Here is a 25,483-nt window from a genome sequence, read left to right on the forward strand (position 1 = left end):
TGTGAGGTTCAGCCTAGGGGGTCAGAAAGTACCCTACTGCTTGTGAACAGAGTAAGCCTAAGTAAGTGGTAAAGACATCAGGTCTGGTTTATAAAATTCCCACTCTAGGTTTCATAATCATTCAGGGATGGCTGCAGCGGTTATCATACCTCATAACCTCTGAATTCTTTACTATGGTCCCTTCCCTTGAGGTCAGATATGGTACCAATGGACACCTAGTTGCTAATTTTTCATAGGAGTAAATACCTTTCTCATGGGTAATGCGTATTACTTTTCTTTTAAAAATATTTAGTTGTTATTTTAAAAAATAAGGACATTTTTCTTACATAACCATGTTGCTATTAACACAATAAAAATGTCATTGTTTCACATTAGTATCTAATACCAATACTTAATCAAATTTCCCTAATTGTATAAAAATACCTTTGTATATTTGGTTTGTTGGAATCAGGATCCAAAGTTCACATGCTCCACTTGATTCCTGTATTTCTTTTGATCTAGAATAATCCCTCCCCTTCGCTTTTTTCTTCTTCATGCCATTGAGATTTTGAGTAAAGTATGATCACTGAGACAATAAGCTTACATTTACCCTCTAACTGCCAGAAATGACTAATGGGTGGGGATTTCAGGACAATTAGAAGATCAGTAGGAATGGAAAGAAAAGAAATATTTTTCATCGGGAAGATAACCCAGAGCAAGACTGTTTTGCTTAAGGATAAAGATGGACCTGATTCCTAATGTGCAGTTGCTATATAACACACGAAGGAATCTGGACTATAGTGTATTTAAGGCTGGACTAATTCCTGTAATTTCTGCACAAAATTGGCTACTACAAATACATGTTTGTTTGTGCAAATTAGCCAATTCTTAATTTTTCACCTAAAAAAACCCACCATACAAAAGGTATAAGAAAATAACCCCAATGTTAGAATAAAGTGGCACAGACTCATTTACAAAAAAGACTACACGTTTCTCCTCATTAATTTATCATTTAATATAAATGCTGACAGAAAGCAGATAAAGACCTTGTAGACACTTTCATATATTTACAATCCAAAAGGTGAATCACCTCCTTCTACTTGTTAAAATAAATCCTTTTATCTGCAACTCATGGGAGCCTTAAACACTAAATAGGAGCAACATGAGGTTGAGTCAGTTTCCAAGGTAACAGAGAAAAGAAATAGCATTTTAACAAAATGTGGCATCTCTGACATAAACAACATGCACACAAATAATACAAAATTGAAAAAGATGGCCCTAATCCTCTCAAGAATCTGCAACAAGTGGAACATGTACTTATTCAGAGCCAGAGTTCTGCTGCCCTAAAAACTGTCCTACTATTATTTCTTTTCCACCTCACTTGTTTTGAAGACTGCTTTAAAACTGGAAATATTGAACAGATTTAAAAGGACAGGAAAACGGTCCAATTCAAACAGGGTTATTTCTCCTATTCCAAAAGTACTGTCACGAGATAAAGTCTTCAAATAAGATTTCACAGCTTGCCAGATGCTAAGGTATTATTCACAGCTTGTGAGATTCCAACCCATTATCTATGTCTTTATTATTTTTTTTTTTTAAGTTGGAAACACTTGGGAAAAGTAAAATTTCACAAAATTCAGCAAATTAAAAATTAGTGTCACTTTACGGCTCAATATTTTTTATTTCTGAGCAGGTGAGTGGAGGCAGACAAGAAAGAACAGGGAGCTGAGGCAATTAAAAAAAGCAGAATACAAGAAAACTTTTTAAAAAAATGGTATTTTTTCTAGCACTGATTTATAAGAACAGGAGATATGAATTCTCACTATCCAAAACTGTAAGTGATTTCATAAAGTCACTTATAACCTGACTCAAATCTCATGGGCTCCTTTATTAACCTAAATTATTTTTGCCTTGTTAAATATACCTCTGCAGGGCACAATCACATACAATCAATACGATTGGTAAATTACACAAGCTCTATCCCAAGCAAATATGCATCAATGTTAAAAAGTTATTTTCTTAAAAAACAAACAAAATAAAACAAAATAAAATCCACCCAAAAAGGTGATAATGACTGCAGAATGTCTCGGGGAGACTGGTATGAGCCTAAAGACCAAATTGACCGTAGTCAGGGGAAAAGGGTGGCAGGGGAACAAGGGGAGAAGACCACACAGGAAGAGGAATCTCACAACTGGAAAATGTTTACGTGGGTGAAAGGTTTTTGTTCATTACCGTAATTTACTTTTTCCATTGCTTTTGTTCCAGAGGCACAGATTCATCATAAATAAGATAATGAGGCCCATAGACTAAAAAATAAAGTGAAAAATAATGTTTTTCTCAAGTTCCTCTCATTCCCAGAAGGTGGGAAGAGGAGAAAGGATAAAAGGGGGAGAAATATGAAAATTTAGACAATAAATCTGGAAAAAATAACTCTCAGGACAGTATTTTTGTTGAACAGAGGATGTAAAACTGATAAGCAAAAGCTTTAAATGCCTTTAAATCAGAGGACTATTTTACAGGGTGGTTCAGATATTATTCTGAGAAAGGTAGCCACTCAATGGAGAGCGATTACACTAATAAAATGGGGATTTTAAAAAATCACCCCCCCCCCCAAAAAAATCAGGCAACCAATTATCCACCCAATAGTTTGTTTCCATCGTTTTCTTGACCCTTTCATACACTTACTGGGGGTGGGGACAGGGGACCACCTGACAGTTTCCAGTTATAAGATGACTCTGAGTGTACAACCTAAATTGGATGCCAAAGACTTGTGAGCTCTGTCTGCCAGGGGTTTAAAAAACAAAAACAAACAAAAGAAAACCAACCAGAAACAGTGAGACCTCAATATAAGAAAAGAAGTCACCTTATTTAGTATATAATATACATTAGGACTGCAAACTCCACAGGATTTTGTTTTTCTAGACACATTTTTGGACAGAATACTGTCTTGAGGTTTAAGTCCTCCCCCTCGGGTTATTGCGCCTTATTTTCTTGTGAAAATAAAGGTTGTTGCTCTAGAAATGTTTTGCTAAGGGATAAAGTTTAGGGGAAATTCAGTGTTTGGCTAAAAATCTAGAGGCTCTGAAAACAAGGATTCCAGTGGTGAGGAAAACCCCTTCATCACAGCAGGATTTTAAAGGGCTCTTTATTCACTTTGTTCAGTGCAGTATTGAAAACTTACCTATTGGGAGCACATTTATTACCAAAAAGTGTTACTTATTCCTGGTGGTGGCAGTCTCTTATTCTTCATTAACATTATAGCTAGTACGACTTATCAATTAGAACCTATCACCAGTGAAAACATCTTTAGCAATCACAGAAATAAAATCTTAAAAATCCAGACCTTAAGTTATTTACTACAATTAAGAGTACCTTTTGACAAAAACAGCTTTCTTTTTTAAGTGGCTAAGAAAAGCTGAACTGAGAATTTTTAAAATATTAACTGCAATCCATCTACAACTCCCAATAAGTCATTTCAGCAGGAAAATTTCATAAAGCTGAGCTGAAGCAACAAATAAATATTAAAATCATAGCTGTCCAAGGTAGGAAGGTATGAATATGGACCAGCAAAATGGGCACTCTGGTAAAATGATGACAGTAGTAGACTGCTTGCTTGTTTAATTTATAATGTTGAAAGTAATATTTGCTTTAGTTTAATAGCTCTGTCTGATTTTTATTTAAAAGCATAGGCAGATTTTTCAGTGGAAAAGATCACCTTGCAACACTGTAACCATGTTATCACCAGCTAAAAACTGAACACACTTGGACTCTTTTAGGGTAAAAATCAAAGTAAATGCTCATTTCCAGGCAGGTTATTAACTTGTCCTAAAAAGCAATCAGGCCATTCCCTTTAATTAAATATAAATCATTAGAGAAGTTTTACAGATAGATTTTATATTTGAATTCTTTACTCAATTCTTTAAAATGAGCAAAAAAGAAAGTGGAAAAATGATGACAGTGAGACCACCATTTGTAAATAAGTAACAGCAACTTAGTACTCTTTAGTGAAAAGAATATTTTTCTCTGAATCTAAACATAATCTGAACATTTACCTACTATAGTTAATTATTTCTCACCAGACACATGCCCTTTTACCCAGTCCCAGGAATTAGACCATAGTGATAGCAGATTGTCCTTTAGGCACAAGTGAAAAAACATAAAAACACAGAAAATGCTATCACAACAAAAAAACCCAGTGGATGTGTGGGGTGAATGCTGATGCATAATATTGTAAAAGACGATATTCACTGGTTTAGAGAAACTGATGAGTTTTCATTACTTTTACATTTTATAAGGCCAGCTAACTTTAATAGCCCACTTTGGATAAATCTACTTACACAGTATAATCAACTCACAAATACCAAAAGGTTTCACAATCAAAATGGCTACTACATCCTCCCAAACCAAAACAGAGAAAAGCACAAGTCTTTGGCTCTCCTTTAAAGAAAACAGCAGGTTACCATTCTTAACCAGACCTTTGTTTGCCTACCAGTAGGGCAAATACCACATTTGTGCATCACTGAGTAATAACACCATTAGAAAAGGCAACTTCACAGAAGTTATTGGCTAAGCGAATTCATTTGAATGCTCTGTTTTGAGGCAGCAAACTGTCACTGTTGCAGATTGGGGAGAGCAGCGGGTAAGTCAAGGGGAAATTGCAGAATGGAAAAGGGGCATTAAAAAAAAAAGAGACATTCATGGAAAAAGTCAGGAGTTAAAGTTTGAGCTCCAACCCTGAAGACCTATGCAAAGTGTGATGGAGTTATACTCAAAGTAGCAAATAAGAATAATACCAATTTTCTGTCTTTTAGGCAAAAGAAGAAACATATGGGAAAGAATAGGAGAAGAGAACCACACACATTAACGCTGTACCAAATTTTTATACATTCTGAGTAGTTGACTATTTGTAGCTGGCATTAGGCATAGTGTCTTATCACTTGAATAATATTACTAGAAACCTAAACTATAACTTTTCTTTTAATTAGAAAAGTAACAAGGAATGGATCTTTGGCCACTTAAGCCTCTGCAAATTATCCACAACAGGGCAGCTGTTGGACTTATCTTGCGATATTATCTATAAATTAGGTAAAAGAACTACATATAATACAGGAAACTGAATCTAGGTGTCTTCTCAATTCTTCTACTCTTTTCCAGAGACCCCCTGAAAAAAGAGTAAGTCAAAGTATTTTTTTATTCCTCACTATAATAAAATTCTGGTTTTGTTATGTAAACAAGAGTAAACACAATGCTTATTACTCCTACATTAACCCTTTCAGAATTGTTCATGTTCATTTGAAATGCCCAAGTCTTTTAAATTCAGTGAAAAGCAAGTAAAGTCATCTTCAGATGATATTTTAAGTAGAAAGCATAAAAACTGTATTTCCTGATTGTTTCACCTCTTACCTGTCTCTAAATAAAAAATAAAATTTAAAAGCCAGAAAAAAAACAATGAGTTGCAGATTTTGATAAAAAAGCAGTCATAGTCAAGCAATTATGCCCAAAGAGGCCATTTACCTTTACAAGCTCATCATATCACAAAGTACATCACAGAGAAAAGGAAAAGGAAGAAAACTCCCAAAGTTTGGAGGTTTTATTGAATTCCTAAACCGACTGGTGAGCACTAGGAAAGTTGTAGAATTTCTATCAGGTAAGGCAGAATAACCAGTTCAAAACAGATAAATTATAGGCACAATGGGACACTATAGCGTTCTTCTGCCTTTCTACCCAACAAGATTTCCTCTGGAGTAGGGGGCCTTGGAGGGATACAGCTAGAATTAGGCTATAGTTTAAGAGATTCCCCCACCGGCAAATGAAAATACATTTAAAAAGAGTAAGATACTATTTTAAGTCAACTCTAAACTGTGGCTTTTCCGGTTTTGTTTAGAACAGGAATACTGTATAAATTCATACCCTGCTCCTGCCTAGATCACAAAATCAAAATGGTGAAAGCAAGAATGAATGTATTTGAAAGAAATAACCACAAGAATAACAGAAATTGAGTTATTAGGGGTTTCAACAGATACCCAAAATGGAACTTTACTTTTATTATGAACTTCAACACAATCAATACCCACAAATTCTCTTCAAATACCAGAATCATTCTGAGTTCCAAAGTGTACCAAAGGTTTCTAAAATTTACGAATTATCTGATATATCCAAAAGAGAAATAAGATCTGCCCAAATCTGCCTAGAGAAGGTTGGAGGCCAAGAACGTTGCCTTCTACAGAGAAGTGAAACATCTTGGGACTTTGTCAGACATACAAAAGTTTCTTTCCTTCTCCCAATAAATAATAAGCATTTAAAGCATAAATGCAAGAGAGTTTAAAGTTAAAAAAAAAAAAAAAAAAGAAAGAAAGAAAGGGGGCAAAAAAGCAAATGTATTTTTAAAACAGGGGGGCGGGGGATGTATTTATCAACTGAAAAAATGCCTCACCTTCCTTCAGTGCTTCTAGCTCCCAATCAGTCATTTTATCGCAACAGCTGCGCTCATGCGAAAAAATCCTTAAAACATACCCAATATATATACAAATATAGCTATGTATATATGTATATATATAATATATATAAATTTTTATTTAAATAAAAAAGAAAGCTCGAATCCCAAGCCAATATGTGTATATCAAATCCTTGACCAGCCAGGTCTGTAGGGCATAATCAAATTCAATGTGAAATAGTATATAAACACGGTGCCTTGACTGGGCAAATTAAATAATTGCTACTCAAAAGAGTGTTCTGTTTGGACTCTCCTACTGGTAGGCAATGGCAGGACTGTATTACACTTCCCACCCCCCCCATTTGTTTCAATTAACAGTATGATGGACACAAAGCTTAGACTGAGGTTTTTATGACCTCAGAGGACTTAAGGGTTAAGAAAATAAGAAACAAGAAAAATATAAACTCTTGCTTTTACCCAACCAAAGCAATGCAGTAACTTATTACATAACCAGTGCTTTCTGATTTAGTAGTATAATCCAGAAAAGGAAATTGAAAAAATCAGGCAGAGGGATGGAAAGGGTGACTCTAGGAAACAATCCCCACTATACATGTTTTACAGTCATAGTTAAGCACAGACACATGGCATCAGAATATGTGCAGCAAAACTAAGTAATAAAAAAAATCTTCCTTATTCTTTTCAACATTTTCATGAAGACACTTTTTAAATATTGGAAAGCCAAGTCTATGAAAACTGACTTTGAGGTATTTACTATCTACTTATGCGAATGATTCTGAGCAGCAACAAGGGATCAATTCATAAATTATCCTTAAGACTCAGGTAGTTTGTATTTGCCAAATCTCTCTGAAAGCCAGGGGCTCCAGTATATAGGGATTTTATTTTATACTTTTAGATTTTGAGAATTAAACAAAAACATCCATTGAAATAATGTGGCTCTGTTCATTTTAAGTTCAAATCAAGTGTTGCAGTTTTAAAACATGGTTGATTGTCCTGGCTTTTGAGCATTCTATGATTTCAGCAAAAGTTTAATGTGGAAAGCACAGCTCCAAATTTCCAACCATGAGCTAAACACAGGCAATACACTAACTGTGTATTTTCAGTGTTAGTAAGCTACAGTTCATTCTTAATCTCTATTTAAATTGAATCAAATAATCCGAATGCTGAACCAGCTTTTTGATTACATTAAGGTGATACAAAGGATCTTTAATGGAAATGGGGACCTCAAAAATTAACTGTCTGATAATAATCTCTCTTTTCAGTTGAAAATAAAAACAAGAAACAAAAGTTTCGATGTCATTTAAAAAACATCCTTATCCATGAAGCTAGTGATTCAGAAAGGAAAAAAAAAATTACAAATAACAGCTCTCGGAAAAGTTGGTTTGCTGCACATTTTCTAATAACTCAGTCTATTACTATCTCTTTGTTTCTTAAGCACCACATAATTCTCAAAAAGGCTGGTGCTTTTTGTCTGTTTTAGTTTATTAGGTAATGAGGGTTGGCAAGGATTAGGGGTAAGGAATTATACACTGGGTATGTAATAATACCAAAATACAAGAAAAACCTACTTCATTGAGATCATACAATTAATCAAACAGAGTGTATATATAATATCTTCTTTTTTTTTTAAAGCCCTGGATCCAAGGCGTCCAAAGTTATTAAAATAAAGTTCATTCACAGAACAAAAACAAATTTAATCTGAATTGCTTGCAGATACTGCTAATTTTCTTTTTCTTTAAATTAAAAAATGCATTAATGGGAACTATGTGCAGGGTTTGTTTTTAGTAGTGGTGTTTGTGCACATTGCCTCCGGTGCATTTCCTGGATTTCTCTGACCACTCTTAGAGAAAAAGTTTAGAAGTTATCCGTTCTCCTACCCTACGCCCCACAAACTGATTAGGAGCAGAAGATAAAAGTAGGTCTCCTCATATTTTAGGGAGCAGAACTGGAAGTAACTCCTGATCTCTGGGAGTCAGTGTTATCCCCTCCTCCCTCGGGGTCCTCTGATAGGTTCAGAGAGCTGGTCTTGTTTGATAGGAGGCTGATATTCTCTTGTGTCAAGGCTGATCCATTCGGTACATCACTGTTAACATTAAAAAAAAGGTAGTTGGAATTTTTAAAAAGGAGAGAAAATTATTTAGTAGAATAAAACCAAAAGGGTTTATACCACTTAGCACTGTGGGAAAATATATGAATGACTTTCAAATTTTAATTTAGAGCTCCTCATCCATGTTTTAGCACAGTGATGGCAAACTAAAGCTAACCAGCCACCAGTTTTTGTAAATAAAGTTTTATTGGAACACAGCCTGTCCATTTGTTTATGTACTGTCTAGTGCAGCTTTCACACCTCAGTGCAGAGTTGAGAGTTCCAAAGATAGGATAAGGCCTATAACTTGAAATATTTTCTATCTGGCTTTTAAGAAAAAGTGCCAATCCCTGACTTAGCTGGTTTACTAGCATAAGAAATTATTTTGAACCCAGGATGATGCATGCATTTAAAATAGACAAAACCCAAGCCTGAAAGCAACAGGGCATTAAAAATTCCTGTTATATAGTATCAGGAGGGCAACACAGGATTATGTATTCAAAAGCCTCAAAATATCCTAAAAAAATAATTAAAGACATGTAAAAAAGAATTTATTACAATATCATTTATTGCAGGTTTGTTCATGATAGTTGATACGTATCTTTTCATACCTACAGAAGAATATTGGACGATTTGGGATAGATATGGGTGGTGGGTGGGTGGGTTTATAAAAACCAGCAAGAGGCTAGATGCCCACACACTTCAATTTCCTACAACTTATTTTTTGTAACATTTAAAATGGTAGGGGGGGCTTTTATTTTCTGGATTTTTTTTTTTTTTTTTTTTTTTTTTTAGTATTTTTTCACATGAATATATATTACTTTTATAATTTAAAAAATAAGGCTAGAGGCTGGCTGGTTAGCTCAGTTGATTAGAGTGTAGCCTTATAATACCAAGTCATAGGTTTGGATTCCTGTACTGGCAAGCTATCCCCCCCCACCTCCCAAAAAAGGCTGCATTTAAAATAAATTTAAAAACAGGGGGAATAAGGAAATGTAAACAGAAAATTTCATTTGTTAATTATTAACAGATAATTAAACCTTGGATCTGTTCTTAGTACAAGTTTATAACTCCTACATTTATGCAAAAATACTCTTCTCAATGTACACAATAATATTTTAAAAATCAAAACATATTTATGAGAGTAATTCTGTTATGACTGGGTAATAAAATTATTCCTTTTATGTGTGGCTCAACAGGACTATGAAAATGACTCTTTATTTACCTGAATGTTAATGTAAGGTCCTCAGCTGGAACCTTGTTTTGTGGTTCTGGTTGTCCATTTTCTGCTTGCTTACTTGCGTTCAATTTACTTTTCATGTCCATAGAACACTGGCTTTCCTTTGAAAGAGAAGGAAATAAAACCATTATCTTCTACTAATGGTACTAATGGAAAAGGCCAAATACAGATAATACAAACAAACTGCTGACCCAAAAACCATATTTAGATTTGTAAAATGACCAAAGAAATAGGCAGACTAAAAAAGAGACAAGTACAAAAACATAGAGTACAACCCAGTTGCCTACTATCTAAGCTACACAATAAGGAGACTCCCTAAAGCCAACATGGAAAAATGTCACAGAAAAAAACAATGATGCAGAAAAAGCAAGCCAAAGTATGGTATAAGTATGTATAATATGCTTATTGAAAGCAGAAAAACTACACACTCAATTTATTTGCTTAGAAAGAATGTAAAAACTATGCAACAAAAATGTCAAGTAACACGCCAACTGCAAGGACAGTTCAATCTCCTAATATTCAAAGTTTACTGAAATGAATGTTTGTGCACTGTAAAGCAAATCCTAAGCCTATTCATGGATACAGTTCCACAGGAAAGAATGTGCAGACTGCATCTCACTCATAACAAAAAAAAAGTCACCAATAGCTTAAAGGTTACAAAAACTAGAATGTTATTTTGTTATCTTTATATAACATGATGGTATTGCAATAATAGTAAACACTATCCCATCTGCTTCCCTAATCAGTATGTTAAACAGAAACTTAAGAACTACCATTAACTACCTTGTTTTCCCTAAAAGTTAATGAAGAATCCTAAAACAAAGAACACACCCAAACCAAATGGGAATGAGGAGAGAATTGATAAAATGGGGAGGCAGCCCATCTTCATGAGACTTATTCTAAATATTAATCACTCATCAGAGTACTTTGGAGTGATGATTCTATAGTTCTAGATGATTCTAAAACTCGAGAGCCATGAGTTTCTGTGACATAACCACACAGAAAATTTCATTTCACCTTCCCTTTCTTTTGCCACCATAACACTTACCATACTTAGTTCCCGGGTTCTCTTCCCAATTTCCCTTTCCACCTGATGCAGTTCCAAGCTCAACTGCTCACTTGAGATCATTCCAGGCCACTTTGGAGGTGGTGGTGGTGGGGGCTGTGGCTGGCCTGCCAGGGTGTTCGCCTCCCTCTGCAACACCAGCCTGTTACTAACGGCCTAGTGCATAAAGCCAAGCACATATACAACTCAACACACTTCATACCACGCACAGAAGAAGCAGGCCCAATTCCAGACCACAGCCTTAAATAGTGTATCACCCAGGTATTTTGCAATAAAAGTGATAAAACTATGAGACATCATCTCTTTTTTTGAATACCATTTGAATTTTAAAAAAAGGATTTAAATTTAGTACATAGTTAACTTCATCTTAGGTATAAATTGCTCTTTTTATTTTCTTATTTGAAAGAGAAGTCAACTATAAATGTGTATATTTCCCTCTCTGTTTTAGTTAATTTTCTCTAAAGGAAACCCTACAATTTATTTCAATGAAAACTCAGTCATGGCAAAGACTTAACTATTAAGTGTGATAATCTTCCAAATAATACTGTTGTTATTCTGGGACAGAAAATGGGTCTACAAACTTCAACTAAGACAAAAAGCCATGAATTTGAGGATAAAGTATAATGCCTTATGGGGCTGAAGATCTGAATCTTAAAGAAGTTAATGAACTGAAGACTCACATAAGTAAACATTGCATTCTGTTTTTATGACAGGAATCAGCAAGAAGTTTTGAACCAATATAAATAAAGCAATGACAAAAGCAGACAAAATATAAACATTACATACATTTTAAAATTTCTAAACCTTATTGCTTTACATAGGAACAGAAGCCAGACATGTGTTCCAAAAGCAATGTTCTAATGGTCTCTCTAATGAGAAAGTCTAAGGTAAGATTAGTTACACTTTTTTTCCCCAAAGTAAAGACTTACTTATGATTAAAGGTTATGGTAGAAATATAAAGACTAATGTTCTACATTTCCATTTTTCCCTCCAGAAAGGAGTGATATACTTGTCCCTAAAATGTCTTTAAGTTTTCTGTATTCAAAGAATATGTTCCCATGTAAAGGATGATATAAAAAAAACCTAGTCTTCCTTACATGGCATAAAAGGGATTTAAAAAATTCTTTGATTTTGTTTTTCACTACTTCTTTCCTTTTTTTCTGGCAGCTGGCCAGTATAGGGATTGAACCCTGGACCTTGATGTTAACCAACTGAGCTAACTAGCCAGCTGATTTTGTTAAGTGTCAGGAAGCATGGTAGAAACACTGGGTTTGGAATATGAAGACTTGGTTTCATGTTTCAACCCATAAGAAACTCATATCCTTCAATCAAGAAAGGGGGACAATACCACTATAGGAACATTGTAAGATATGTGGTAGTAATAGGGGCTATTTTTTTAAAAGTCAAAGCTCTAAACTTCTACTTTTCAAAGACTTATAAAAGCTAAGGACTATAGGACATAAGAAAAGTAAAAAATTTTAAAGTAAAAGCATTTGTAGATAAAACCTATTTACCTTAAACTTAAATATGCCATCAGGGAAAATAAGCTCCTGCTGGGAAATTTTAGATAATCTCTTATCTATTCTCAGGTAGTAGAAATTCTAAGTTTCCCAAGAACTAAACCCAGTACTGGATTCTTTGAAGAATGGACACTAATACTAACTCTTAAGAAATAGACAAAGTTTTGTGTTTATAGTACCTCAAAAGTTTCTCCATTTAAAATCTCTGAGAACACTTCAAAAACTGAGATGAAAAAGTATCTACAGGCTGGTTGGTACCTCTAGTCCACGTAGCTGGGTCTGCTGGCTAATCTGATGGTTCAGCTGCTGCAATTCTAGTCGTAACTGTTCTCTCTGAGCAGATGGAAGGGGTTTTCCATGACTGGCCACTTCTGACATGGATATTCTCTCTCTTAGGTGAGAAAGAGAGAATGAAGTAAATTTTAAAGTTTTATTTTGTTAAAATATTACTGACAAGAAAAACAAAATAAGACACATTGAATAATTTTAAAGGTTTTTACTTGTTTGTACAAATTAAAAGAATGACTCATACCTCTCACTGAAATGTCCCTGAGAAGGTATATTTTGATGAGGTGAATATGGAGAACCTCCCCAGCCACCTTGGGTTCCATATGGACTATAATCTGTAAGAGAATGATTTATTGTGATGATGTATTTCACAGATTTGATTCTTCTTTTAAAGTACCCATAATCTATAAAGGCATAAACATATTGTATACACAGCTAGCTGGAAAGATATTTACCAAAATGGTAATAGGGTACTGATATTTGTTTGTTTCTTCCCCACTGAACCTTTAGTCTTTGTATTTTTTTCCTGTGTTTGAATTTTTTGAGAATGAGAATGTATTATTTTATTTTTATTTTATATATATATATATATATATATATATATATATATATATATATATTTTTTTTTTTTTTTTTAAGATGAGCAGTAAGGGGATCTTAACCCTCGACTTGGTGTTGTCAGCACCACGCTCTCCCAAGTGAGCTAACCGGCCATCCCTATATAGGGATCCGAACCCGTGGCCTTGGTGTTATCAGCACCACACTCTCCTGAGTGAGCCACGGGCTGGCCCTGTGAATGTATTATTTTAATAAAAGCAATAAAGCTATTTAAAAAAAAACAGGCAATCTTCATATTTAAATATTTAATTTTAGTTCATACTCCTAGAATTCCCTGAGTTATACTTACCTTTCTTTTTTTTTAAAAGATGACCGGTAAGGAGATCTTAACCCTTGACTTGGTGTTGTCAGCACCATGCTCAGCCAGTGAGCGAACCAGCCATCCCTATATAGGATCCAAACCCACGGCCTTGGTGTTATCTGCACTGCACTCTCCAGAGTAAGCCACAGGCCGGCCCGTATACTTACCTTTCATACAGTGATAATCTCATGAAAAAGCCTGAAAATTACTGCTTTGGAAGATTACTGAAAGTGCTGATAGTAACAGGAATAAGGGTGATGCTGGGAGTCATGAATATGAACCTTCTAGATCAGCATATCTCTAAGATTCTCACCTGAAATGTTAATAGATTTTGTGGGAGCTCCCTGAGGTGCCATAGCCTGCACTGGGCCAGCACCCTGATATATTGTTTTGGAAGTTCGAGAGATGGCACCAAACCGAGATACTGTTGGTCGGTCTCCAAATGGGATGAGGTCGTCATCACTGGTTTCAGCTGTTCTTCTCTGAAGATCCAATCGCTGCTCTCTCATTCCTTTACTCTCTACACTCTGATAAAAAAAAAGCAAAATGAGAAATACACCCCACACTTAGATCTCTAACATAATTTCCTCTAGCTCTGTAATAAGGTTAAATAAGAGTATAATGCTCTTATTGGTAAGACTAAAGTCATTAGTTTGCCTTTGGTTGTCATATAAGCATTGTTTTTTAAAAACTTTGATTACTCCCCACAGTAAGAAATATATTTTACATCATGATGTAATGTGTGTGTGTATATATATATATATATATATATATACACACACACACACAAATATATATGTTTTATTCACACATACAAATATACTCCAAATATACATGCAGATCCCTAGTTAATTTGTATGAACATTAACATTTGAGAAGTACTGGGTTAGATTTTTTTCACCTATTTGGGAGATTTTCAATTATCTCTACAATGGATTGCAGACTTTTTTATTCTTTACTGATTCAAGGAAATGAGTTTTATTTTGCTAATACTTATGTTACTTAATATAATAACCCTTTCTGATAGCCTTTCCGAAATATCAAAAATAGCATAAATGTCCATCAACATGAAAATAATCTATTTATATATTAATGTATATGTATTTATTGTATGATATCAGTTAGCATACAATATCTGACAAAAGCAATTAAAATGAATGAACCTAAGCTATCGGTATAAACACAGACACACCTGAAAAATAATACTGAATAGAAATACAAGTTAAAGTATATAGTTTACCTAAGTCTAGAAACATACAACACAACACTATTTAGGAATAGTACAAAACTATCCATGAAAATGATAAACACTAAACTCAGGATAGAGGTTACTGACAGGGAAGGAGAAGAGAAAAATGAGATTAGGGAGGTACATACATAGGGATTCAACTTCTTCTGGAAAATCTTATTTCTTTGAAAATAAAAAAGCAATTAAGATAAAATATTGATATATTTTTAGCTTGGTTTTAGATACATTAATGTTACATTATTTTTCATTGAAAAACAAAATAACTTAAGTATAATGAATTTCAACATCTCACAGCTCACTTGAAGCTAAGCAGCTATAATTCTGAGTCAAATACTACCTTTTTTTTTTTTTGGGTGGCTGGCTAGTACAGGGATTGAACCCTGGACCTTGGTGTTATCAACACCACGCTCTAACCAATTAAGCTAACCAGCCAAATACTACTACCCAAATACTACTCTTGCTCACTAGACTCAATTTTGTTGTTTAAAGTTCAGAGTTGTGAAAAAGAGTTTTAATTTATTTGGGGAAGAAATCCAAGATCTTGTACAATTATGTAAAATAATTTAGTTTGGGTTCTAAACCATTGCTGGAAAATTGCCATCTGCACAGAAATGTAATAAATATTCTTCTCTGTCTAGATAAGTATTAAAAGGAAAAAAAGATAAGTATTAAAAGATTTTTATTTATACCTGACTGAAATAAAAAACCAAATAGTTTAAATATAATTAAGTTGCAGAGTATAGTATCTAAAACTCTTACACGAAGCTAAATTTCTTCTGCTTAAACTATAACAAGTGAAAATTTATTGGTTTATCTTGCTTTGTATTAATTATTGCTTCACTATTGCACATACCATCATTTCCACACTCCCCGCTGCCACAACATCTTTGGGTTTTGCATCTTTGGTTCCAATGTAGGAGCCAATGGTGTCACATGACCAGGGAGAGTATTGGCTATAATCGTTTCCTTTGTATTTCCCAGCTACCTTCAAGTCTTCATCCAAAAACTACAGAAGGGGGACAAAAAGAAAGCAGGAAATAGGTCTATGAATAATGAGAGAAAGCAGGGAATTTCTTAGAACATTATACTGTATACTAATGTATACTATACATAATGATGGTTGCTTTTTAAGTGTCACAAGAGAAGATTTTTATAGACTGTGAAAAAATATTTAAATGAAGAATCATGTTTAACCTTCATACTTTGTTAGCAGAAGGTCAAAAAGAAGTATTTCCATATCTCTCAGGAATCAAGCTAGGATTTTAGAGGTTTAAAGGTTTCATCCTTTTCTTCATCAGATGAAGTCAACATTCAAGAGAACATGAAGGTACTTCTCAATGTTTCTTTCAATAACATTCAGATAAACAAGAACATTAAAAATGTTAAATGCTCTATACATGAGTACATAATGATGAATCAACATTTTACTGAAATCTCTTTAAAAGCAATAATTCATATCTTGAATAAATTCTGGTCCTTAGGTTGATTCAATAACATAAAAAGGATAAGATGCCTAATTTTTATTTTCTCAAGCTAAGTCTTGCAATTACCTAGTATCAGAGTAGCTATTTTAAGGCTAATGCATTTTTACTAAAATCGCAACTTTACATTTATGTGATGTTTTACCTTTTCAAAGTGCTTTCATGTACACTATCTCATATGCTCCTCAATTCCATGATAGGTAACATAGATGATAACCAAGGCTATACCATTAGAGGGCAGTGCTAGAACATCAGTGCTGCTTTCACTTTATCACAAGGTATATATACTGATATACTGATACCTATGGGCTAGTGGAACATTTAAGCTGCTCTATCTGAATCATCATTATTGACCTTCTGCACTGACAGAGGGTCTGCTTACCAATATCACTCATTTTCAACCACAAGTTCTGTTTCTTTTTTCTTTTCTTTTTTTTTTTTTTAAAAGATGACCGGTTAGGGGGTCTTAACCCTTGGCTTGGTGTTGTCAGCACCACGCTCAGCCAGTGAGTGAACCGGCCATCCCTATATGGGATCCGAACCTGTGGCCTTGGTGTTATCAGCACTGCACTCTCCTGAGTGAGCCACGGGCTGGCCCTCAAAATCCCATTTTCTATAACCACAGTTTATTATGCATTTGAACTTAATACGTATTTAAACGTTTTTGTGTGCATGAACTTTTTTTTTCTTCTCACCACTATACTAATGAGGACTTGTTTTTTTGTTTGTTTGTTTTGTTTTTTTGGCGGCTGGCCAGTACAGGGATTGAACCCTAGACCTTGGTATCATCAGCACCATGCTCTAACCAACTGACCTAACCAGCCAGCCTCATTTTTTTTTTTTTGTCTTTTTCGTGACCGGCACTCAGCCAGTGAGTGCACCGGCCATTCCTATATAGGATCCGAACCCGCAGCGGGAGCATCGCTGCGCTCCCAGCGCCGCACCCTCCTGAGTGCGCCACGGGCTTGGCCCAGCCTCATTATTTTTAATAGGATCATTTAGCAGTACATCTTGAGATTTTGTGTTTGTGTTTTGCATTTTTTGGTTTGTGTTTCATTTTTACTTAACCAGTTATCCTAGATGACTTTCTATCTCCGTATATAAAATTATTTCATTCTTTTTAATGGCTGCATAATATATTATAATGGAGGGGAGGTGACCAGCACTCTTGTTAGTAGGTCATGTGTTTTATTTATTTATTTATTTATTTTAAATTTTATTTTGTCGATATACATTGTGGCTGATTATTGCTCCCCATCACCAAAACCTCCCTCCCTTCTCCCTCCCCCCTCCCCCCCAACAATGTCCTTTCTGTTTGCTTGTCGTATCAACTTCAAATAATTGTGGTTGTTAAATCTTCTCCCCCCACCCCCGGTTTTGTGTGTGTGTGTGTGTGTGTGTGTGTGAATTTATATATTAATTTTTAGCTCCCACCAATAAGTGAGAACATATGGTATTTCTCTTTCTGTGCCTGACTTGTTTCACTTAATATAATTCTCTCAAGGTCCATCCATGTTGTTGCAAATGGCAGTATTTCATTCGTTTTTATAGCTGAGTAGTATTCCATTGTGTAGATGTACCACATTTTCCGTATCCACTCATCTGATGATGGGCATTTGGGCTGGTTCCAACTCTTGGCTATTGTAGAGAGTGCTGCGATGAACATCGGGGAACAGGTATACCTTCGACTTGATGATTTCCATTCCTCTGGGTATATTCCCAACAGTGGGACAGTTGGGTCGTATGGTAGATCTATCTGCAATTGTTTGAGGAACCTCCATACCCTTTTCCATAGAGGCTGCACCATTTTGCAGTCCCACCAACAATGTATGAGAGTTCCTTTTTCTCCGCAGCCTCGCCAGCATTTATCGTTCATAGTCTTTTGGATTTTAGCCATCCTAACTGGGGTTAGATGGTATCTCAATGTGGTTTTGATTTGCATTTCCCGGATGCTGAGTGATGTTAAGCATTTTTTCATATGTCTGTTGGCCATTTGGATATCTTCCTTAGAGAAATGCCTATTTAGCTCTTTTGCCCATTTTTTAATTGGGTTGCTTGTTTTCTTCTTGTCAAGTTGTTTGAGTTCCTTATATATTCTGGATATTAATCCTTTGTCAGATGTATATTTTGCAAATATTTTCTCCCACTCTGTTGGTTGTCTTTTAACTCTTTTAATTGTTTCTTTTGCTGTGCAGAAGCTTTTTAGTTTGATATAATCCCATTTGTTTATTTTTCCTTTGGTTGCCCGTGCTTTTGGGGTCGTATTCATGAAGTCTGTGTCCAGTCCTATTTCCTGAAGTGTTTCTCCTATGTTTTCTTTAAGAAGTTTTATTGTTTCAGGGTGTATATATAAATCCTTAATCCATTTTGAGTTGATTTTAGTATACGGCGAGAGGTATGGATCTAGTTTCATTCTCCTGCATATGGATATCCAGTTATCCCGGCACCATTTGCTGAAGAGGCAGTCCCTTCCCCAGTGAATAGGCTTGGTGCCTTTGTCAAAGATCAGCTGGCAGTAAGTGTGTGGGTTGATTTCTGGATTCTCTATTCTATTCCATTGGTCAGTGTGTCTGTTTTTATGCCAGTACCATACTGTTTTGGTTATTATAGCTTTGTAGTATAGCTTAAAATCAGGTAGTGTTATGCCTCCAGCTTTATGTTTTTTGCTCAGCATTGCTTTGGCAATGCGTGGTCTTTTATTGTTCCATATAAATGTCTGGATAGTTTTTTCCATTTCTGAGAAAAATGTCTTTGGAATTTTGATGGGGATTGCATTGAATGTGTATATCACTTTGGGTAGTATGGACATTTTCACTATGTTGATTCTTCCAATCCAAGAGCATGGGATATCTTTCCATCTTCTTGTATCCTCTCTAATTTCTCTCAGCAGTGGTTTGTAGTTCTCATTATAGAGATTTTTCACCTCCTTGGTTAACTCAATTCCTAAGTATTTTATTTTTTTGGTGGCTATTGTAAATGGGCAGGCTTTCTTGATTTCTCGTTCTGCATGTTCACTATTGGAGAAAAGAAATGCTACTGATTTTTGTGTGTTGATTTTGTATCCTGCTACTGTGCTGAAATCATTTATCAATTCCAACAGTTTTTTTGTAGAGGTTTTAGGCTGTTCGATATATAGGATCATGTCATCTGCAAACAGGGCCAGTTTGACTTCATCTTTTCCAATCTGGATGCCCTTTATTTCCTTCTCTTCTCTGATTGCTCTGGCTAGTACTTCCAACACTATGTTGAATAGGAGTGGTGAGAGTGGACATCCTTGTCTAGTTCCTGTTCTTTTTTTTTTTTTTTTTTTTCGTGACTGGCACTCAGCCAGTGAGTGCACCGGTCATTCCTATATAGGATCCGAACCCGCGGCGGGAGCGTTACCGCACTCCCAGCGCAGCACTCTACAGAGTGCGCCACGGGCTCAGCCCTAGTTCCTGTTCTTAAAGGAAAAGCTTTCAGCTTTTCCCCATTCAGGATGTTATTGGCTGTGGGTTTGGCATATATGGCTTTAATTGTGTTGAGATACGTTCCCTCTATACCTAACTTATAGAGGGTCTTTGTCATGAATGAGTGCTGAACTTTATCAAATGCTTTTTCAGCCTCTATAGAGATGATCATATGGACCTTGTGTTTGAGTTTATTAATATGGTGTATCATATTTATTGATTTGCATATGTTGAACCAACCTTGCATCACTGGGATGAGTCCCACTTGATTGTGGTGAATAATTTTACGTATGTGTTGCTGTATTCTGTTTGCTAGTATTTTAGTGAGGATTTTTGCATCTATATTCATCAAGGATATTGGCCTGTAGTTTTCTTTTTTGGTTATATCTTTACCTGGTTTTGGTATCAGGATGATGTTTGCTTCATAGAATGAGTTTGGGAGATTTGCGTCCGTTTCAGTCTTTTGGAATAGTTTGTAAAAAATCGGTGTCAATTCCTCTTTGAATGTTTGGTAAAATTCTGCTGTGAATCCATCTGGTCCTGGGCTTTTCTTTGTTGGGAGCCTTCTGATAACAGCTTCAATCTCCTTTATTGTTATTGGTCTGTTCAAACTTTCTATGTCTTCACAGTTCAGTTTTGGGAGCTTGTGTGTGTCCAGAAATTTATCCATTTCCTCCAGATTTTCAAATTTGTTGGCGTATAGTTGTTTATAGTAGTCTCGAATGATTCCTCGTATTTCAGATGAATCAGTTGTAATATCGCCTTTTTCATTTCTAATTTTTGTTGAGTCTTCTCTCTTCTTTTTTTTGTTAGCCATGCTAATGGTTTGTCAATTTTATTTATCTTTTCAAAAAACCAACTTTTTGATTCGTTGATCTTTTGAATTGTTTTTTGGTTTTCAATTTCATTCAGTTCTGCTCTGATCTTAATGATTTCTTTCCGTCTGCTAACTTTAGGTTTGGATTGTTCTTGTTTTTCTAGTTCTTTAAGGTGAAGTGTTAGGTTGTTCACTTGCCATCTTTCTATTCTTCTGAAGTGAGCGTTTAATGCAATAAATTGTCCCCTCAATACTGCTTTTGCAGTATCCCACAGGTTTTGGTATGATGTATCATTGTTTTCATTAGTTTCAATAAATTTTTTTATTTCCTGCTTGATTTCTTCTTGGACCCATATGTCATTAAGTAGAATGCTGTTTAATTTCCATGTGTTTGTATAGTTTCCAGAGTTTCGTTTGTTATTAATTTCTAGTTTTAATCCATTGTGGTCTGAGAAGATACATGGGATAATTCCAGTGTTTTTGAATTTATTGAGACTTGATTTGTGACCTAATATGTGATCTATCCTTGAGAATGATCCATGTGCTGATGAGAAAAATGAATATTCTGTGGTTGTTGGGTGGAATGTTCTGTAGATATCTGCCAATTCCAATTGGTCTAGAGTCTTGTTTAGATCTTGTGTTTCTCTACTGATTCTTTGCCTAGATGATCTGTCTAATATTGACAGTGGGGTGTTCAGGTCCCCTGCTATTATGGTATTAGTGTCTATTTCCTTCTTTAGGTCTAATAGAGTTTGTTTTATAAATCTGGCTGCTCCAACATTGGGTGCGTACATATTTATGATTGTTATGTCTTCTTGATGGATCAGACCTTTTATCATTAAGTAGTGTCCCTCATTGTCTCTTTTTATGGTTTTTAGTTTAAAGTCTATTTTGTCAGATATAAGAATAGCTACTCCAGCTCGTTTTTAGGTCATGTGTTTTAAAAGTAAACTGTTCTCCACGAAATTTGTAAGTAGAAAAGAAATAAAAAAGGGTATGAAATTTTTTTAGTAATGGTAGGATAAAGAAAATGAAAGAAGTTATGAATAACAGAAACAGAACTTGTGGGGGCTGGCCCGTGGCTCGTTTCTATAATGTATGAATTTAGTACAACTGGTTGTTCATAATCAGAACTCAGGTTTAAATATATGCTTTGTATGTCAGTAACTAAAAAATGATTCTAGATAAAGTCCCTCTAATAGCCAGCCATTTTTTTATTAGAAGTAAAAACAATAATAATATGAATAGTTATATTTGCCCTCTATGTGCCAGATGCCTTGTGTCTCATTTAAACTTCACCACACCACTATGAGGTAGACTTTATAATGCTTGATTTATAAATGGAGAAACCTGAGTCTCAGTGTTCAGGAAGGTTAAGTAACTTACAAAAGATCACACAATGAGTAATGCAGCTGAACCTTAACATTAAGTATGTTTGATTCCAAAATCATAATGTAATATTGCTTTCCATATTTATAGTACGGCATAACAAGGTTCAAAGACGTCTCTAATCCACAATTAAAAAAAATATATCGTACAAGCTATCTATATAAGTAAAACTACATTAATAGAAGATGTTATTTTACACATTCACTTACATTATTTTGGAAAATTTATCCGAAGTATTTAGATGGGAAAGCTACGCACTTAGAACAACTTCTATTTAGTAGATCATGTTCATACACCCAACAGATTACTGTTTATTTTGTGTGATGCACTCCACTTTTCAATTTTCATTGTTTATTATTCATAATTTGTCTGTGAGCAATGCTGTTTAGAATCATAATTCTATACATAAAGGATATCATACATGTTCCTTACATAATATTAACTGCAACCCTGCCAAGAAAACTTGACTCTGAAAAAACATATATGTAACTATAAGCTGAGGCAGCATGTACTATCAACAAAACAAATAAATACAACAAATAAGACCAACAAAGCCAAAAATTGGCTTTTTGAAAAGACAAATAAAATTGTCCCTAGGCAAGACTGACCAAGAAAAAAAAGTTACCAATATCAGAAACAGAAAGATGAACATCACTATAGACCATATTGACATAAAAAGATAGTAAGACAACACTCATTAATAATAAATATTTTTTTGGTTTTTTGGCAGCTGGCCAGTACCCTTTACCTTGCTTTATAACACAATGCTTCAACCAATGGAGCTAAACAGCCAGCCCTATTATCACTGTCTTATAGAAATAAAAAGATAACACCACAAATTATGGTTTACTCCCCTGTGATACGTTAACTAGTTTTTTTTTAAGCAACTTTATTTCAGTATTCTTGTTATTTTCTTACTTTCACTATCTATATTTGCCTGTTTTCCCTGTTCTTTAAACCAACATTACCATCCTTCTGATTTCCTCATTATTTAGTTAAATAAATCTTCAGTGTGTCTCACTTATTAAAAAAATTCTAAAACTTGGAATAGAGGGTAACTCCATTAATTTGATAAAGACTATCTACCAAAATACCTTCAGCAAACATTATAAAGATAAATTATTAAGAGCTCCATCAACTCAAAGATCAGATATGAGTCAAGAATGTCTGCCATCACCACTTCTTTTCAACATTATACTGGACTGCAACAAGAAAAAAAAAAATGATGTGAGGACTGAAAGGGAAAAAATAAACAGTTATTATTCACAGTTGTGTGCACTGAAAATCCAAAAAAATCCACTAACAAATATTAGAATTAATAAGGAAATTTAGCAAGCCTGCTGAATAGAAGTTTCAATACACAAAATCTACTTTCTCTATATTAATAATAGAAAATGAAATTTCAGAAAGGATTCCATTTAATAGTTTCAAAAAACATCAGTTATCTAAGAATAAATTTAATGTAAGATGTGCAAGACATTGAAATAAATATGAAGTAAGTATAAAGAAGATTCAAATAACTGGAGGGGTATTTCATGTTCAAGGAGACTTAGTATTACAAAGATGCAACTTTTTCTCATATTGATCTAAAGCAACACTGTCCAATAGAAATATAATGCAATCCACATAAGTAATTTAAAATTTTCTAGTAGCTACAATTAAAAAAAAAGAAACATAAAATTAATTTTAATAATATATTTTATTTAACCCAATATATCCAAGATACTAAAAATACTAATAAAATATTTTACTTTCTTTGGTACTAAATCTTCAGATCCAGTGTCTATTTTATGCTTATAGCACATCTGAATTCAGACTAGTCACATTTTATGCACTAAATAGCCACACAGGGCCTACTGGCTACCACACTGGACAGCATAGATCCAGAGATTCAATGTAATCCTAATTAAAACTGCAGCAGATATTTTTGTAGAAATCAACATGCTGATTCTTGAAGAAAAACAATAGTGGAAAACATACAGCACCTCATATCAAGACTTATAAAACTACACTGAGATGTAGTATTGGTACAAGAATAGAAACAGATCAGTGGAACAGAATAGGGTCCGGAAACACACAGTGTCACCTGATTATGACAAAGGTGACTGCAGAACACTGGGGAAAGGATGGTCATTTTATTAAATGGTGCTGGGTAAATGAGACATCTTTATGGGAAAAAAGATAAATCTTGACTCCTAAACACATTATATACACAAATATCAATTCCAGATGGACTATAGAGCTAACTGTGAAATAAAATAATAAAGCTTTTAGAAGAAAGCATAGCAAAATATCTTCATAACCTTGGAAACAGGCAAGGATTACTTAAATGGGACATAAAAAAACACTGAAAAAGGAAAAATGGATAAATGAGACTAAAAATGATGTGCTTACTTCCTCTTGATGGAAGGAAGGAGGCAATGTTGGTGAAGGTGCAAAAGGAGGCGGGGAGATAACCTTTCTTTCCTCTAGTTGGGCCATTATTTCCTTTCGTCGGCGATGTAGCTCATCTAGACTAGGATGGGGCTGCGGAGGAGGAGGAAGCCTGCTATAAGGAGGCTCCTGAAAATGGAAAGATTAATTAAAATTGAAAAAGAATTTCAGAACATATTAATTCACAAATAAACAGTATCTTATACACCCATCTTAACATTTGTAAACACTAAAACTTAATAGAAACCAAGTAAAACAAAACAAACAAACCCCCCAAAACTCTCAAGATCTCCCAAACAGCTAAATTTAGATTTCTTTTTCTTGGCCAGAGACCATAATTTCCAAACAGACCTAGAATTATTAATAAAATAATCTGAAGTTCAGAAACTAAGAATGGCTAGTGGGGGGTGGAGTTTCCCATAGTTTATAAAAAGATATAAAAAAAGAAAGAAGATTTCTTATAAAAAATAATTGATCAAAGGGTTATTACCATAGCAAAAACCAAAATCACTACAAGCAATAATCAGATTAAATCTATGTAATAAGAAAAAAACATATAGCATACTCTGAGATATGAAGGTCTGATCTGAGTTGGATGAGGAGCCACTGGATAGTAACCCTCCATCTGTTGGTATCTTTCTCTGGATTCTGGTACATAAGATGGTACTGCTGCAGGTGGAATCTCAATGGGTATAGGGCTTTCTCGGAAGATCTCCTCTCTCGTATAAGACTGAGTAGGGTACACTCGACGGCCATCATAGTGAGGTGGGTACATAGGTGGGTACTGTTGTGGCTGTGTACCATACTGAGAGTTTACTACACGATCCTGGAGGTAGGGTGGATAATGATCCAAGTAGGGAGGACCAGGTTCAGGAGCAGATGGTGGAGGTCGGACAAAGCGGGACACACACTGCGGTGGTGGAGTATAATAGATACCTGTATAATATAAAATAGAAACCAAAGCAACAATAAGACTATTTTTTTATATAAAATTTTTCATTTCAAAATATTGAAATACTAAAATATTAATAATCTGCTTATTTCTTTAGAAGTTTTCCTCTTCTGCTTATATGAAGATGCTTCAAAAAGTTCACAGAAAGATTAGTATTATCTTTC

General features: G+C 34.7%; 1 protein-coding gene across 5 annotated transcripts in view; it reads right to left on the reverse strand.

Annotated features, from left to right (window-relative positions):
* Window positions 1–981: 981 nt before the first annotated feature.
* Window positions 982–25,483, reverse strand: part of RC3H1 (ring finger and CCCH-type domains 1) — an 89,432-nt gene continuing 64,930 nt past the window's right edge. For 4 of the 5 annotated variants that reach the window (XM_063103921.1, XM_063103919.1, XM_063103920.1 and 1 more), the window contains 9 exons: window positions 24,933–25,303; window positions 24,329–24,496; window positions 15,652–15,804; window positions 13,863–14,076; window positions 12,875–12,965; window positions 12,601–12,733; window positions 10,805–10,978; window positions 9,742–9,857; window positions 982–8,513 (listed from right to left, as the gene is read on the reverse strand). In XM_063103921.1, coding sequence (XP_062959991.1) covers window positions 8,363–8,513; window positions 9,742–9,857; window positions 10,805–10,978; window positions 12,601–12,733; window positions 12,875–12,965; window positions 13,863–14,076; window positions 15,652–15,804; window positions 24,329–24,496; window positions 24,933–25,303 — 1,571 coding nt within the window. In that variant the 3' untranslated portion in view covers window positions 982–8,362. The remainder of the gene's footprint in view (window positions 8,514–9,741; window positions 9,858–10,804; window positions 10,979–12,600; window positions 12,734–12,874; window positions 12,966–13,862; window positions 14,077–15,651; window positions 15,805–24,328; window positions 24,497–24,932; window positions 25,304–25,483) is intronic. The other variant, XM_063103922.1, reaches the window with a different exon arrangement.

This window comes from Cynocephalus volans, chromosome 8 (assembly GCF_027409185.1).
Source record: "Cynocephalus volans isolate mCynVol1 chromosome 8, mCynVol1.pri, whole genome shotgun sequence".
Lineage (NCBI taxonomy): Eukaryota > Metazoa > Chordata > Mammalia > Dermoptera > Cynocephalidae > Cynocephalus > Cynocephalus volans.